Source organism: Pongo pygmaeus, chromosome 10 (genome assembly GCF_028885625.2).
Source record: "Pongo pygmaeus isolate AG05252 chromosome 10, NHGRI_mPonPyg2-v2.0_pri, whole genome shotgun sequence".
Classification (NCBI taxonomy): domain Eukaryota; kingdom Metazoa; phylum Chordata; class Mammalia; order Primates; family Hominidae; genus Pongo; species Pongo pygmaeus.
In genome coordinates, this window is record NC_072383.2 from 54,104,831 (window position 1) to 54,121,763 (window position 16,933).

At 47.0% G+C, this 16,933-nt stretch overlaps 1 protein-coding gene across 7 annotated transcripts; it reads right to left on the minus strand.

The window, feature by feature from the left end:
• Positions 1-59: 59 nt before the first annotated feature.
• On the minus strand, positions 60-16,864 carry PAN2 (poly(A) specific ribonuclease subunit PAN2). 7 transcript variants are annotated; one of them, XM_054445285.2, is made up of 26 exons: positions 16,697-16,864; positions 15,648-16,043; positions 11,641-11,810; positions 11,407-11,527; positions 11,164-11,241; positions 10,519-10,786; positions 9,772-10,114; positions 9,469-9,565; positions 8,491-8,610; positions 8,165-8,284; positions 7,743-7,871; positions 7,449-7,648; positions 7,204-7,337; positions 6,962-7,068; positions 6,655-6,753; positions 6,466-6,539; positions 6,217-6,364; positions 5,770-5,913; positions 5,578-5,637; positions 5,232-5,322; positions 2,995-3,152; positions 2,752-2,895; positions 2,439-2,618; positions 2,219-2,312; positions 1,358-1,555; positions 60-765 (listed from the first exon to the last, which is right to left on the minus strand). In XM_054445285.2, exons 2-26 carry the CDS (start codon positions 15,927-15,929, stop codon positions 731-733), a joined length of 3,594 nt encoding a protein of 1,197 aa, XP_054301260.1. In that variant the 5' UTR covers positions 15,930-16,043; positions 16,697-16,864; the 3' UTR covers positions 60-730. The 7 variants fall into 7 exon arrangements, with proteins under 7 accessions (XP_054301260.1, XP_054301256.1, XP_054301258.1 ...); XM_054445281.2 differs by having other exon boundaries at positions 2,409-2,618; XM_054445283.2 differs by having other exon boundaries at positions 7,204-7,340.
• Positions 16,865-16,933: the final 69 nt, after the last annotated feature.

A 16,933-nucleotide genomic window follows, 5' to 3' on the forward strand; every position in this document is an offset into this window, starting at 1 on the left:
ACCTTCAAAGGAAGGAGAGGAAGACTGAAGCCAGAGAACTCACACTAGCAGTTCTCTAATGAGATAAATGGCAAACAATATTTTATTTTTATTTTATAAAACATGCAGTTTACAACAAATTTTTAAAAAATGGAACAAAACTTGGGACAGGAGAGTGGGATGGAAAACAGATGCTTCTCAGCCATCAGCAGGAATAAATGAAGCCGGCAGCCAAGCTTTGTCCAGGATCCAAAGGCCCTTTTGGCAATGGTATTGGCAACACTGGTTTGCTTGGGCCACCAACACTACTTGCTGGCCCCTCCAGGTATCCCTGAAGCAGTTGGTGACTTGTGCTAAGTCTTGAACTACTGTGGTATCCTCTGTCACTGTCCAGGACTTCAATCCCTAGCCAGCTAGGAACTTACAGTTATGGTTCCAGAAGCTTCTCTGCCTGGATATTAGTCACCCAGGATATTAAGAATACCAATTACCTTCCATCTGGGTCAATTCTAGACTCCATGTCTGTACCACTGTTTTGCAAAGAATGAAGAAGGAATGAATCTGGCTCCTAGAACCTTTGCAACAATTCTGCAGTGTTCCAGTTCAATTAATAGCACCATCTGTGACCCTAGACCCTGAGCACGTCCAGTACTGGAAGTGGACAAGGTATAGCCAATTTAGGAAGCCATCTCCCAGTTCTGGGGCTATAGAACAGTAAAGGGAGAGGGTAGTGGTTCTTTGGGAAGGGTAGTCAGAGCGCCAGCACTGAGGAGAAGACAGCTGCATCTGTCAGAGACAAAACCAAAAGCGTGATTCAAGCTGAGTGGAGAAAAAGCATCTTCTCATACTTCCTATGAAGGAAAAATGCAAGAGAAAAAAGGGCACGGACCTTCCCTGAACATTTTAGACTTGGGCAAGAGGAAGTTATAGTTAATGGAGAGTTTCGATAAAATGTATTTTACTGAATGTTAGGAGGATGAAGTGCTTTGTAAACTGTTAAGTGCTATTCTCCATATGTGCAATCAAAATCCATCCAATTGGGGGCGCCAGGCTCATGCCTGTAATCCCAGCACTTTGTGAGCCCAAGGTGGGTGGATCGCTTTAGCCCAGGAGTTTAAGACCAGCCTGGGCAACATGGCAAAATCCCGTTTCTACAAAAAGTACAAAAATTAGCTGGGTGTGGTGGTGTGTGCCTGTTGTCCCAGGTACTTGGGAGGCTGAGGTGGGAGAATCACTTGAGCCCAGGAAGTCGAGGCTGCAGTGAGCTGTAATCACGCTACTGCACTTCAGCCTGGGTGACAGAGTGAGACCCTGTCACAAACAAACAAAATACAAAATCCACCCAGTCCAGTTTCCCTTGTCCCATCCCAGGTCTTACTCTTGGGACTTGTTTGGCCCTCAGGCTCAGGCACCTTCCAGTCCATCTTTCTGCCCTTCTCATAAAGACCCTTGAGCACCTTGTGGAAAGACTCAGGCTCAGTGCCATTTTTGCTTAGCTCCAGATACTTTCGGTAGAGCTGAAGGGCTGTGCGGGCATCCTCAATACTGTCATGGGTTTCCCCTTGAATCTTCAGGTCTGGGGTAAGTAAAGGTGGAATAGTTTGGGACCCAGCAAAGGGAGGTAGGAACATGTCTCCCCACTCCTACCTGACTCTAGAAAACTAAAAAGCCTGAATGCCCTTAAGGAAAATTGTCAAACATCTTCTTCAGTGCACAGAAGGGATATTGAAATTAATTAAATCCATTAGTAACTGTCACCACTAACTGAGGGTCTCCCTTACTCCCACTTTGTCCTCTAACACTTTTCCTACTTTTTCTTTTCCCCCCATGCTTTTATTTTTTATATTTAAATTTTATTTTAGATTTGGGGTACATGTGCATGTTTGTTACATGGGTGTATCGTGTACTGGTGGGGACTGGGCTTCTGGTATCCCTAATATGCAAATAGTGAACTATGCACCCAATACGTAATTTTCAACCCTCACCCCTCACCCACCACCCCGACTTTTAGAGTCCCCAATGTCTATTATTTCCATCCTTATGTCCATAGGTACTCATTGTTTAGTTCCAGCTTATAAGTGAGAATATGTGGTATTTGATTTTCTGTTTCTGAGTTAGTTCACTTGGTATGATGGCCCACAGCTCCATCAATGTTGCTGCAAAGGACATGATTTCTTTTTTTTTAAATGGCTGCTTCTGCTATTAATATAGCAGGGGCCTACAAGGCAGAGCAACTCACCCAGAAAGTACCAAGCAAGGAATCGCAGGGAAATCATTCGTTTTCGGGGCATATGGAACAGGTAGACAGTGTCAAGGACTTGGTCCTTGGGCACCTGGCAAGGATAAAAAGGGTGGAGACTTAAGGTAGGGGACCTATAATTCCCCATTCTCTAAAGGCACAATGTATACCCTGAGGGGCCCACTCTCACAAGAAGACTCTTAAAAGAGCCCTGCCAAACCATCAGGTTGATGACCCGGAAGTCCTTCTGCAGGCCATGACCCACAAACTTGACTCCAATGTCAATGAGAAAACGAAGCTTTAAGTAGGTAGACTTGAGAGTTGTTAGGTGCTTGGAGGAAATTTTGGCATCGAGGTCACCAGGCTTTATACCCGAGTATTGAGTCAAGTAATCCACCACCTAAGAATAGAGAAAAGGACAAGTCTTTTTCAGGAAGTGAGATGGAGTTTTCCCCTATCACTCTTCCCTGGGTTCTTGAGCACTGTAAATATGCACCAGGGTGTGCCTCACTTGCATCTCCATATCCTAATACCTGCTCCTGGGTAGAGATGTAGTCATCAATGAAGGGGATACCCTCATTGGGTCCCTGGCCCCGAACACAGGTAATCCTGGCTACTGACATCTGGCTTGGTTTAATGGTAGACTTGGTACCATCACTGCGTAACTCTGCTTCCTCCTACATGAGAAGAGTTAATAAAGAAATCAGAGAAATGCTTACAACTCCTAATATCCTCAGAGTTCTCTTCCAATGCCCCATCCCTTTGGTCTTGGTTACCTCATTAAGGGTGACAAACTCAGCATCCAGACCCACCAGGTCCCCAATCTGTGGCATCTCATTCAGCATCAGTGGAATAAAGGTAGTATGTGTTTTCCGCTGCTTCCGTGCCAGCGAGGCTTCAGCCAGCAAGACACTTGCCTCAATAGGGTTCTTGACTAGAAGGGAGAATGCAGAGGACACAGAGCTTGGATAGGGAAGTGACTAGGGGAGAGAAGCCCAGTGTGGCTGATCATAGACTCTGGGTCTTCACTGTGATCCCTCAGTAATCAAAGCACGTGAGAAAAAAGATCATGTCCGATAAATGGGACAGGTACACAGAGCAGGTCACATCACAAAATTATCAACAAACATGCTGAGAAAAAAACCAGAAAAGACCACAGAGAAGAAAGAATAAGATTTTCACTTGGACCTTAGTTTACAGAATCCAGAAAAAGGTTACAGAGAAACTATGGTTTAAAGGTACTAAATAGGTACTTAATAAGGAGCTTATAGCCGGGCGCGGTGGCTAATGCCTGTAATCCCAGCACTTTGGGAGGCCGAGGCGGGTGGATCACCTGAGGTCAGGAGTTTGAGACCAGCCTGCCCAACATGGTGAAACCCCGTCTCTACTAATTAGACAAAAAAAAAAATTAGCCGGGCGTGGTGGCACATGCCTGTAATCCCAGCTACTTGGAAGGCTGAGGCAGGGGAATCGCTTGAACCCGGGAGGCAGAGGTCGCAGTGAGCCGAGATCACGCCATTGCACTCCAGCCTGGGCAACAAGAGCGAAACTCTGTCTCAAAAAAAAAAGAATAATTAGATGTAGCATCATAACCTAAGCCATTCTGATCAAACATCCCCCCCATCTCATTTCCACTCCATTCTCAAGATTTACAGCTGCTTTTTTTTTTTTTTTTTTAAAGACAGGGTCTCAGGCTGGGCACCGTGGCTTACGCCTGTAAACCCAGCACTTTGGAAGGCCAAGGAGGGCGGATCACAAGGTCAGGAGTTCAAGACCAACCTGGCCAACATGGTGAAACCCTGTCTCTACTAAAAATACAAAAAATTAGCCGGACATGGTGGCAGGCGCCTGTAGTCCCAGCTACTCGGGAGGCTGAGGCAGGAGAATTGCTTGAACCCGGGAGGTGGAGGTCGCAGTGAGCCGAAATTGTGCCATTGCACTCCAGCCTGGGCGACAAGAGTGAAACTCTGTCCAAAAAAAAAAAAAAAAAGCAGTCTCATCCTGTTTCCCAGGTTGGAGTACACTGGTGCAATCATGGCTCACTCACTGCAGCCTTGACCTCCTGGGCTCAAGTGATCCTCCCACCTCAGCTTCTCCAATAGCTGGGACCACAAGTATATGCCACCACACTCAGCTAAATTTTTTTTTTTTTTTTTTTTTTTTTTTGAGACAGGGTTTCACTCCCGTCACCCAGGCTGGAGTGCAATGATGCAATCTCGACTCACTGAAACCTCCGACTCCCAGGCTGAAGTGATTCTCCTGCCTCAGCCTCCCAAGTAGCTGGGACAACAGGAGCACATCACCACACCCAGCTACTTTTTGTATTTTTTGTAGAGACAGGGTTTCACGATGTTGCCCAGACTGGTTTCGAACTCTTGAGCTCAAGTGATCTGCCCGCCTCAGCCTCCCAAAATGCTGGGATTACAGGCCATAAGCCACTGTGCCTGGCCTACACTAGGCTAACTAAAAAAAAAAAGAAGAAAATTTTTTTTTAGGCTGGGTGTGGTTGCTCACGCCTGTAATCCCAGCACTTTGGGAGGCCAAGGTGGGCAGATCATAAGGTCAGGAGTTCGAGACCAGCCTGACCAACATGGCGAAACCCTGTCTCTACTAAAAATACAAAAAAATTAGCCGGGCATGGTGGTGGGCATCTGTAATCCCAGCTACTCAGGAAGCTGAGGCAGGAGAATCGCTTGAACCCAGGAGGCAGAATTTGCAGTGAGCCGAGATTGCGCCATTGCACTCCAGCCTGGGTGACAGAGCAAGACTCCATCTCAAAAAAAAAAAAAAAAAAAAAAAAAATTTTTTTTTTCAAAGAGATGGGATCTTGCCATGTTGCTCAGGCTGGATTTCGCACTTCTAAATTTAAGGTCTGATAAGCAGGAATCTCTAGTATCTCCAGAAATATTAACACTGGTTACCAATCCTAAGTACTTGCAAGCAATGTCCCAGATTTCATCCTGAAGCCCAGTCTAAACTGTCCACACACTTGGGTCTACTATGTAGCACTTACTGTTCAGGTTGTATCTGGAATTGAGATTCCGTTTGACATAATAAAGGATTGCAGGTACTTTCCAATTCATGTCAAACTGCACAGCTTCATGCTATAGAAGAGAAAAAGCACTTATGGCTAATGTATATCACCCTTTTCCTTTTCCCCACTTCAGACGGAGGCAAGGATTCAGGTGCTAGTTGTTTTTTTTTTTTTCAGGTGCTATTTTTAAGTGCTAATGGTTTTTATTCCTGAGGATTCCTTCCTCTCTCCCTGTTGAATCTGCCTGGCATTCTATAGAGCCCTAAAGATAAGGATGCTAGGAAAAGGGGAAATGAAAGAAGAAACAGAACATGTTGCAACTAACCTTATCAATAGGTTCAATAAGAAAGTCATTGAACAGATACCACTGCTGGTGAGTAACGCCCTATGGAAATACAAAGAAAGCCTGTGGCGATACAAAGTGATGGCTGGACCACTCTGTCTCAGACTCAAGGACAGATCTGGGACTCACTGTGGCCATCCCAGAAGTGTTCCTGCCCTCTACAACGTCACTCACCTCCTTGCGCTGGTGGTAGGTCTCTCCAACTTTGATGTGAGCCACCAGGCTGCCCCCTGTGCGTGAGTCCAGGATGTGTACCACAGTAGCCATCAGGTCATACACACAGACACCATGCTCCTCCTCTGCCCTGGCTGGGCCCCACTGTGAGGGGGGTACCCAGGCTGCTAAGCTAAGTTTAAGGATGGGGAAGGGAGGGGAATGGGGACAGAGGACAGGGAGTTGGGGGTATAGGGGATGGGGGACCAGGGTGGGTTATCTCCATCCTAGCCCATCTAGGACCCCAACACTGAACTAAGTGACTGTGGAAAATCCCCTAACAGGTAAATACTAGGCCTTATTCTCTTCCTTTTCCCTCTGCTAAGTTTCACCTTCCCCTGCCCTCCTTTACCTTCTGCCCCACCTTCTCTCCCTTATTCCCTTTCCTCTTCCCGGTTTTTCAACAACCTGCATCTCATCCCCATCAGTCCAATTGCAAACATCCAGCCCTTTGTTTTTGGTCATCTTCATGCGAATGGAGAAAGGAAGCCAGACGTTCTTCAACTCCTCAATGGAGGGACACACCAGCACACCCTCTGGACTCCCTAGTTCCTTCCTATCAGGTCAGAAGAATTGGAAATTTGTTCCGAAAGAGATCTTGACAAGAGGAACCACTGGGCAATTCAATCCTTTGACAACTCCCAAGACAGCACCCACCAATCAGCCAAAGCAAATTCCTTGTTCTTGGAGACTTCCCCACTGTGTTTCTTTACTGCCATCTTGAAGGCAACCTGAACACAGAAGAAAAACATCCAGTTCTTCAGGAATGTAATCATATATGGAGGTCAGAAGGGGGATAAAATGAAAAATTATTCCGGAAGCCCTGTTTCTAGTCTGAGTCCTTACCTCAGCCTGCATTCTCCAGAAATCAGCCTCTTTTGAGCTGTTCACCTCACAATTGATGACAAGAATATCTGGCAGATGGCGGATGTTGCGGGTCTGAATCTGAGAGGAAGAAACAAACAAGGAATGGCAGGGAATGTACAGGAAAAGGAGTCTGGACAGGGACCTGGGTCTGCATCCTCAAACTGGGATTCTTCACTCCACCAGAGATCCCAGGATGGCAGTGCTGACAGAGCCAGCCACACATGGGATGGTGGTTGAATCTCCATGGCAGGACCAGGACTCTAGTCCAGCCCAACAGTCCACTCACCGTGGGCTGGTACTTTTCACAGGTGTCACACCAGGCCTGTGTATTCTGGTCCAGGCAGATGCTTCGCTTCAGCACCTGAGCAAAGTCATAGTTCTTCCCAGTTTTATCTGAGGGAAAATTAGATGCTTTACTCCTGGTTCTCCCCTCTACCCACAGTTAGTCCCCAACACCCTCTCCCTGATATTACAGGACATTTTGGGGAGCCTTCCCAACTGAGCTGCAGGGTACACCACTTCTGCTACCATCAGGGTAGGAGAGTGTGAAAAGCAGGGTGGATGAGGCGCGCACGGTCTCACTGCCACAGCGGCAGAGGCTGCAGTTCTCCATCTCACAGCTGAAGAGCTGCCCAATAACAGAGTCCCCCGATGAGCAAAAGCTGCTAAGAGTGGAGAGAATGGTATATGCACATTGAGGAAGTTAGGAGACCTTTTAAATCACAGAGGGGCCTGTCATGATGGCTTTAACTATTTCTATCCTGATTTCATACCTGCCTCCAGCACCTCGATAAGCCTGTGGTACTTCCAGCTCCTGCATATCTTGATGCAGTTGAGTGAGAATGAAGCGATTCCACCTCTGAATGAGCCTGGCCAGATTGCCCTTGCCTGAGGCCTCATCTGAGTCAGCCAGGATCAGACCAAGGGCTGAGGCCTCAGGAATAGTACGGAATGCCCGAAGAAAATTATTGCCCTGGAAATTTGTTGGTGGAAAGGGGTTATTTTGTCTTTTATGTCCACCTTCCTTCCCCTTCCATTTTAAGTGTCTCAGGTCTCCAAGTACTGACCTGGCAAGGGTCACCACGAGAGAGGTCCAACATGTGAAACAGGAAGCCCAGCTCACATGCCAGACAGAACTCCTTCTGGCAAAGGTGGTTTTGAATTAGACAGCGTACAGGCTCCAGGAAATAGAGCACCTAGAAGGAAAAGTGGGAGAACTAATGTAGGAAACTGGCCTGGGGGTGAGGAGAAATATAGAGGTTAAGTGAGCTGGTGGAAAATACACAGCAGGAGTCCACCGAAGCAGTGAGTCCACCAAACCAGTGGAGTTCAGAGGAGACTTGAAAGTTGTAGAGGCAAGAAATAATTGTAGAGGAGACCATGGTAAAGGGAACATGGCTGAGGAGACCTGGAAAGAGCAGGGTCGAGAGCCATAAGGAAGAAGAAAAGCAGTAGGCACGTTCAAGTTATAGGAATACCCAACCCTTACCTGGATCATGCAGTTACAGTAAGCGTTGGGAATGTGGGGCTCTAATCCAGCAAACAAGGTCTTATTGTAGTGTTTGAAGTCAAAGTCCTCCAGCCCTAGCTTGGAATATTTGATGGTCACCTAAGGCAGAAATTGTCTGAGCAAGACAAGGATATTCTCAGAGTCCCCAAATCTTTCCAGTAGCCACAGCCTTTCCTAGAACCTTCCTCCTGGGTCCAGGGTGGTAGGTGAAGGCCTCCTGACTGAGTCCTTCAATCCTTTCTCATATGACTTCCTTCCCAGGGTACCCTTCCCCATATCCCACAGGCCCTGATGTCCCCCAGCACCTTGCGGTATTTCTTAGAAACCATGTGGAGATGTGGTTCCTCTTCTCGTCCTACTGGTGACTCAGTGACCTGGCTGAAGCTGTCAAATTCACTGTCTGACTCCTTGAGTCTGTAAGGTATCTAGGGATTTTAGGAAGAGGTAACCTTGTTTGATGTCTTGTCATCTTTGGCTTCACACTCATTTATCCCAACATTGAAACAGCCACCAAGTCCTGAACCTTCTATATTCATAGCATTCTCAGCATCCACTGCTTCCTTTCTATTTCCACTGCCATCACTCTGCTTCAGCATAGATGGACAACTGTGATGGCGTCCACACTGGTCTCCCTATATTCACTCTGTCCAGCACACTACTACCAAATTAACCCTTGCAGAATGCTGCTTTCTGTGTATTACTTCCTCTATTATACACTGGTGTTCAAAGCTTCACAATCTGGCCACTTCTAACTTTAATCGCTCACTACATCCCAATATGAACAGCTACTCCGGCCAGACTGGTATACTCATATAGTCCCCCGCAGATATGTGTTTTGCATTTATGCCTCTTGAGACCTTTACTAATGCTCTTCTCTCATCTTGGATATTCTCCTCTGTTACTATCTACTTAACTGATATCCCACCTTTCCAGCTTAATACCCAGCTCTTTCATTACACCTTCCTTGGTCACTTTAGCCTGGAATAACATTTTTCCTCCAAACAGCTCTGGCACTAAATGCTTATGACATTCCTTCAGCATTTAACAACAGAACGTAATTTCTGATATGGCTATGTCTTCTCTTCACCAACCAAATACTAAGTTTCCTAACAGCAAGGACCCTAGCTTCTCTATCTTTGAATCCTCCCTAACACCTAGCATAGTTCCATCAATTTGGTTGGTTACCAACAGGATCTAAAAACAAAAGAAAGACTAGTAAAGGAAAAAGATAGGAGAAACTTCAGTGGGCCGGGGTGGGGGCTGACCCTCCACTCTGAACACACCTGATTGCGCAGCCTGGTGCGGGGATTGGGTGCATAGCCAATGAAGCCCACCTTCTTCATGGTGCGCAGAATCTCTGCATCCACAGGTGGTGCTCGCCTACAATCCAGTATAGTTCTAGGACTTAAAGAGTTGTGGTGTACACCGGTCCACTCCCAATCCCCAAGGGTCCAGAGAAAAAGAAAATACTGAAGGTAGACAAAAATCAGGAAAGTAGTAGAATAATAACAGGGCTAGCAGAGAATTCTGGTATCTTGGCCCTTTCCCTGTCCCTCCCGCCTTTTGGCCCAGAGGTAGGGTACAACCTGGGAGCTGGAGCAGAGTTGGCAGCAGGCCAATCAGAGAGAAGTGTGTCAGTGGTGAGTGGGACAGGGATGAGGGAAAGAGGCAGCAGGTCCTGGCTCCAGTCCAGAGGAGGCAGTGAGTCCACGAGACACGGCAAAGCAAACTCAGTCTCACGGGAGTAGGGGTTGAAGGAAGGCTCTGGGGAATCAGTCCAGAGGTGCACACAGCCCTCAGAATCCCCAAAGGCCAGAGCCTGCTTGCTGGCTGACACATCAAATGTCATTAGCAGAGGCCCCACAGGATTCACATGAAAGATATCTGCTGGGTTGGCCAGGCCTGTGGGTTCACAGAATTGGCACTGCCCTACAAAGGAGGAAGAAACCCATTGAGCCCTAGAAAGTGAAAGGGAGCCATATTATTATGCCCTTCCTATCCTCTTCCCCTGATTTCAGGACAAGATGGGCCCCAAATCCATGCCTAGAGACAGAATGCCACCTGGTGCCTTCCATAAACCACAGATGGTTCGCTACTCAGCAAAGAGCAATTCTACAGTTATTTTGCCTACTTTATCTTTACCTTTTTCCATGTTCCTCGCATTCAAGAAAATAAAAGCTCTAATCTCTGGCCAAACCCAAGTAAAACCTTGGGACCCTGATGAAAGGTCACTTCTTTCCCCAACAAAGAGGTTTCAGGATGAGTACTCCTTCGGGTTCTAGCTCTCCTTTGCTCATCGATCCCTCCTATCCAATCCCATATGCCCTTCATACCTGACTGAGAGATGATAGCAAGACGAGAAGTATATGTAGGAATGAAGCGCAAGAAGGCAGGATCCACATGTACTTGAAGTGGTGTGATGGCACGCATCATGCGCAAATCATACACCTTGAGGAAACGGTCGCAGGCCAGGCCAGTGAGGCGGCTGGAGAAGCCACAGGCAGCTAGCAGGTTGCCATGCACATCAAAGTCTGACAGACTTCCTGAGAAGGCATCAAACTCATGTTCTACCTTAAAAGTACGGAGGTCTCTCAGGGAAACCTAAAAAAAAAAAAAAAAAAAAAAAAAATTCAGTTATCTGCAAATTCTATTATCAGGAAAAATACCTGCCACCTACCTAACCCAGTGGGGTCCCTACCAAAGGAACTAGGGCTTTAGGACAGGGAAACTTAAAGCACAGAAAAGGCAAATAGAGAAGCCCAGAGCCAGAAGGGGCTTCAGGGAGACTTCATTATCATAGAAAACATCAAGCTGCAAAATAATCTCATAGTAGAACATCACTGAGTAGTAAGTGAATTCACTCCACTCATCCCTCATCTCCAATCCAACTACACCCCAGAGTTAAGGGAAAGCAGATCCCAATCAGGTATCTAGTGAAACAGGGCCCTGCAGTGGGAGGAGAAATGGAACTTGGCCACCTTGCCAGACGTGTGGCCGCAGAAGAAGAAGCGATTTGTCTGTCTCATGATGGTGACTCCAGGCGTCTCTACTGCATACTGGAGAGGGAAGCAGGAAAAACCAGTGAGAAGAATGATTTTTCCCACAGACCAAGGGAACAGAAAGGTTACACCCACATCTCAGGCACGTTACCAGCCCAAGCATACCCTGCCCCCGCAACAACCTCAGACCCCACATAGGTCTTTCTTGCCCCAGGCTTGTACCTTCTGAGTCTCCTGGACAGTGTTAAGATCAATCTCTAGTATGTGATTCTGCAGCCCACCAACGAGTAGAGTGCTGCTGTCAGTCAGTAGGAGACTGTGCATATCTTCATTCTCATCCAGCCTGGTGGGGAGAGGAAAGGCTAAGGGGTCCAGGCCTTACAAGCTGTCAATCCCTTAGCCTTCCCACCCTATGAAGCATCCTCGTTCCCAGTCCAGATCTGAGAAGCCACTTACAGGTAATCAAATATAATGAGGCCCCCACGGGCCATATACTTGAGGTTGTTCTTGGTGAGAAAAAGGATACCATTCTCCAGGCTCTGGATCTGCCGAATATCATCACTGCCATTGACTTGAAAGGATGAGTAGCGCTCCAAGGCTGGGCCAAAAAATGAAGTGGCATGGCCCTATAGAGGACAAAGACAACAGAGACACTTAGAGTGGAGGGGCAAGGGCCATCCTACGGCCAGGTCAGGGACTGAACATGGCTCAGCTTTGATCCTTTCTTGCTTGGCCTTTGTGACTAGGAGCAACTGAGGCAAAAGGCTAGGAACCAGTCAATCTTAGTGATAAAGACACTGATAATACTGTCTTGTTTGTTTAATGTGTTACACAGCATTTTTGTAAACTCTACCTCATTTTGTCCTCACAATGACCCTGCTGAATATGTAATGGCTCACTTGGTTAGAACAGTATATAGAAGGTCAGGGACATGGTCCAATTCTCTACTGGTCAGCTGGCTTTCTTATGTTTCACATCTGGGAGGATGTGCATAAAGTTATATGCAAATACTATATCATTTTCTATAAGGGATTTAGGCATCCTTGAATTTTGGTATCTGGTATCTTTAAATCTTGGAACCAATCCCACATGGATACCAAGAAGATGATGGTAACTACTAAACCTCCTTAAATATCCCATCATAACCTCAAACTCATGACATCCTAAATTAAATTCATCATTTTTATTTCTATTTTTCTTACTGTATTCTCTATGGTACCAAGATCTACCTAGCTGACCAAGCCATATATCTGATAATCAAGTCCTATTTTTTTCCTAACCACTAGATAACCAAGGATTTTTAAAAATTTTTATTTATGTATTTATTTTTTGAGATGGAGTTTCACTCTTGTTGCCCAGGCTGGAGTGCAATGGCACGATCTCAGCTCACTGCAACCTCTGCCTCCCAGGTTCAAGCAATTCTCCTGCCTCAGCCTCCCAAGTAGCCAGGATTACAGGCATGCACCACCACACCTAGCTAATTTTTTGCATTTTTAGTAGAAAGGGGGTTTCACCATGTTGGCCAGGCTGGTTTCGAACTCCTGACCTCAGGTGATCCACCTGCCTCGGCCTCCCAAAATGCTGGAATTACGGGCATGAGTCACCGCACCTGGCCTATTTTGCTTCCTAAATATTTCCCAAATCTGAGGCTGGGTGCTGTGGCTCACGCTGTAATCCCAGCACTTTGGGAGGCTGAGGCAGGTGGATCACTTGAGGCCAGGAATTTGACACCAGCCTGGCCAACATGGTGAAACCTCATCTCTACTAAAAATACAAAAATTAGCTGGGCACGGTGGCACACACCTGTAGTCCCAGCTACTCAGGAGGCTGAGGCAGGAGGATTACTTTAACCTGGGAGGCAGAGGTTGCAGTGAGCTGAGATGGCACCACTTCACTCCAACCTTGGCAACAGAGTGAGAGTCCATCTAAAAAAAAAAAAAAAAGCCCTTCAGTGGCCTTAAGGTTCAAGTCCAAGGTCAAGCTCTTTTAACATAGCATATGAAGTTCTCTAGAATGTTCCTTCCCCAGATATCTGCATGGCTCCTTCCCTCCCTTCTAGAGGGCCTAGAATAGTAAAGGAGAGGCACAAGGATGAGTTAGAGGCATGGAGCTCTGCCTCTTTGTTCCCCTTTTTGGTGCTGCATCCAAGTCTCTATTCAAATGTTACTTTATCAGAGAGAACTCCTGACCAACTATCTAAAGTAGCAACATTGTTTCTAAAAGAGCCATTAGGAAAAAAGATTAAAATTAAAACAAAACACTACAAAACCAAACAAAATAGCAACACTTCCCACCCTTCATTACCTCAACCCCCTTACTCAACTGTACTTTTCTTTTAAGAGATGGGGTCTTGCTATGTTGCCCAGGCTGGTCTTGAACTCTTAGGCTCAAGCAACCCTCCCACCTTGGCTTATCAAAGTGCCGGGATTACAGGTACCACTGTGCCTGGCCTCACTGTATTTTTCTTTTTCTTTTTTTTTGAGATGGAGTCTTGCTCTGTCACCCAGGCAGGAGTGCAGTGGTGTGATCTCAGCTCACTGCAACCTCTGCGTCCCAGGTTCAAGCAATTCTCCTGCCTCAGCCTCCCAAGTAGCTGGGATTATAGGCGCCCACCAACACACCCAGCTAATTTTTATATTTTCAGTAGAGACGGGGTTTTACCATGTTGGCCAGGTTGGTCTTGAACTCCTGACCTCAGGTGATCTGCCTGCTTTAGCCTCCCAAAGTGCTGGGATTACAGGTGTGAGTCACCATGCCCAGCCAGTATTTTTCTTAACAGTACTAATCAACACCTGATGTATTGTAATGTTTTTCTGTTTACTGCTTATTCCAAACCTAGACCTTAGAGCAAGGTCTGACACCTAGTATGTGGCTCAAAAAAACACTGGTTGAATGAATAAATGTCTACCTCTTCCAGTCCGGTAAATCCTAATTGCTTGTAGTTCCTGAATTTTGTACTCATCAAGCTTTGTAGTATCTTGGGAATCTTTGTTTATCCTATGCTAAGACAGCCTTTTCCCATCTTTTTCACCTGACTTCTACTCATGTTGCAAGACTCAGTTCAAGGGTTACTTCCTCCTTGATGCCCTGTCTGACTATTCTCCATCCTGTCCAGCATCCAGTACAGATTTTCACACTGGCACTCAGTACCATGAAATTATCTGTTTTTGTATATGTTTTTTACCTCACTGTCCTGTAAACTCCTTGAGGGCAAGGATTATGTTTTATTTAGCTTTATTCACAGTGCCTAGCATAGCAGTAGACACTGCCTATTAAACTGAATGAATAACACACACAAAAATTCATCCCTTCTAATGGAAAAACAATTCATGACCTAAGAAGTCAATCAGTAAATGAAGGACCGTATTTCTTTTTTTTTTGAGACAGAGTCTCGCTCTGTCACCCAGGCTGGAGTGCAGTGGCGCGATCTCGGCTCACTGCAACCTCTGCCTCCCAGGTTCAAGCGATTCTCCTGCTTCAGCCTTCCGAGTAGCTGGGACTACAGGCACCTGCCACCATGCCCGGCTAATTTTTTGTATTTTTAGTAGAGACAGGGTTTCACCATGTTAGCCTGGATGGTCTTGATCTCCTGACCTCGTGATCCGCCTGCCTCAGCCTCCCAAAGTGCTGGGATTACAGGTGTGAGCCACCGGTCCCGGCCGGACAGCACAGTATTTCTTACAAAGTCTTTGGGCACCATAGCATATTGGCAATACGGGTACAGATTTTAAAAAATTAAGATTGATAACTGCTCTGAGAGAGATTAAAATCAGCCAGAGAAGACAAAATGATTCAATGTAAGATATGCAGAATCATTCATTAAATATTCTATAATAATAAAAATAGAAAACAGAGGTGGGGCAATAGCAATTGAGATTAGATTTGGATGGCTACAGACTAAGCGATGGGTACAACTATCAAGATAAATCAAAACACTGGATGGGCAATTGTGACAAAAGTGGGATGCTGGCCAGGCGCCGTGGCTCACACCTGTAACCCCAGCACTTTGGCAGCCCTATGCAGGAGGACCATTTGAGCTCAGGAGTTTGAGACAAGCCTGGGCAACATAGTAAGACTAAAAATTTTTTTAAAAATCAGCTGGTCTTGGTTGCGCATGCCTGTAGTCCCAGCTACTTGAGAGGCTAAAGTGGGAGGATTGTGTGAGCCCAGGAGGTTGAGGCTGCAGTGAGCCATGATCACATTATCCCATTGCAGTCTAGCCTAGGCGACAGAGCAAGACCCTGTCTCAAAAAAAAAAGAAAAAAAAATGGGATGCCTCCTGAGAAATATGTCATTTATTCCTAGATCCTAGATTCTCCCTTTATCCCTCCAACCAGACCCAGCTGTCTCATCACTACAACTCCTCGGTACTGGCTATCTGCAAAGCACCTTCCTTGGGTTAAGACCAGATAAAGACCTTCAACATCTTTCAACCCTCACAAAGGGGTACAGTTAGGGCTTACCCCGTGGCTCCCCACCCACAGCATCTCCTCGTGCAAGTCAAAGTGGGAGACGGAAACAGGTACACCCACTTCAGCCACCACGCTGTGCAATTCAGAGTAGACACCTTCCATTATGTGCACTGATTCCTGGACGGGAAGAGCCTCCAAGGCCACTCCCTCTGGGTCCAGCTCCACATTCTGTAGCAGACTTGGGTTCAGGTGGGCATCCAGGACAGGGTCCAGGGCAGAATGCATGGCTGGGGCATACTCTGCCAGTCCAGGGTCCAGACCCTCAAAGTTCATGATGACGATGGCAGCTTACACCTGTGTCACACCCTCCCTTACCACAGTCCCTTTAGATGCCTGACCCAACCTTCAGCAAGACAGCATCGATGGGCCTAGAATGGACATCCTGGCCTGTAAGGGGAAAGAGGTTGCTGAGTCAAGGGTAGGCCCAGGTACTGGTACTTAGGGTCTTCTAGGTTATGCGGGCAGGAGGGAGATGAGGCAGGCATGAGGGATGAGACTGCCAGCCAAAGGATGAAGCAGGCGGGGGAGGGATGGGCAGTGGGGGTGGAGGTGGTAGAACTGTTGTCCCTATCTCTCCTCCGCTAGGCCCTCTGTACTCTCCACCACCCCATTATCTAACCTAATCCTTGACTTCCCTTCTTTCTCACTTCGGACTGCTCACTTGCCTTGTTCAGCCCTGAATCATCAGGGGAAGGGAGCGAGAATTGCGGGGGTTGGAGTTAGCTAGAGGGATCTAAGGTGCTTTCTCCCAGAATCGGGGGTGAAGACGGGTGGGTTGGACGGTGGGGAGAACGAGAAGTCAGTTTCCTAGAATCCTCTCCAATAGCTACCCAGGATTCTCTAGAGGAAAACAATAATGGCCAGTTACCCACAATTGGGGCGGGGGCAGGGGAAGGTGATGGAAACGGCTAGTTACCCAGAATTCTCTGGGGGAACCAGAGAAATCGGTTATCTAGAATTCTCCCACGGCAGCGGTGAGGAGGGGGATAGGGCAAGGGTCAGATGTGTTCCTGGGATGCTTACGGGGAATGGGTCATTACCAAGATTTCTCCATGGCGGATATTTTGGAGCGCGTGGAATTAGAACGAGTAGGGGGAGCGCAAGCGCTGTCAGCTCCGCGGGAAATTCCAGTTTCCCCAGTTCTCCCCCACGCCTAGGGCTCAACCTAACCTCTACGGCGCTAAGGTCCGGGCTCCGAGGCGCGCCTTCCAATCAAGAAGGGCTCGGGGCATATTTAAGCCAATCAGAAGGGCTCCGGGCGCATCTAAGCCAATCAG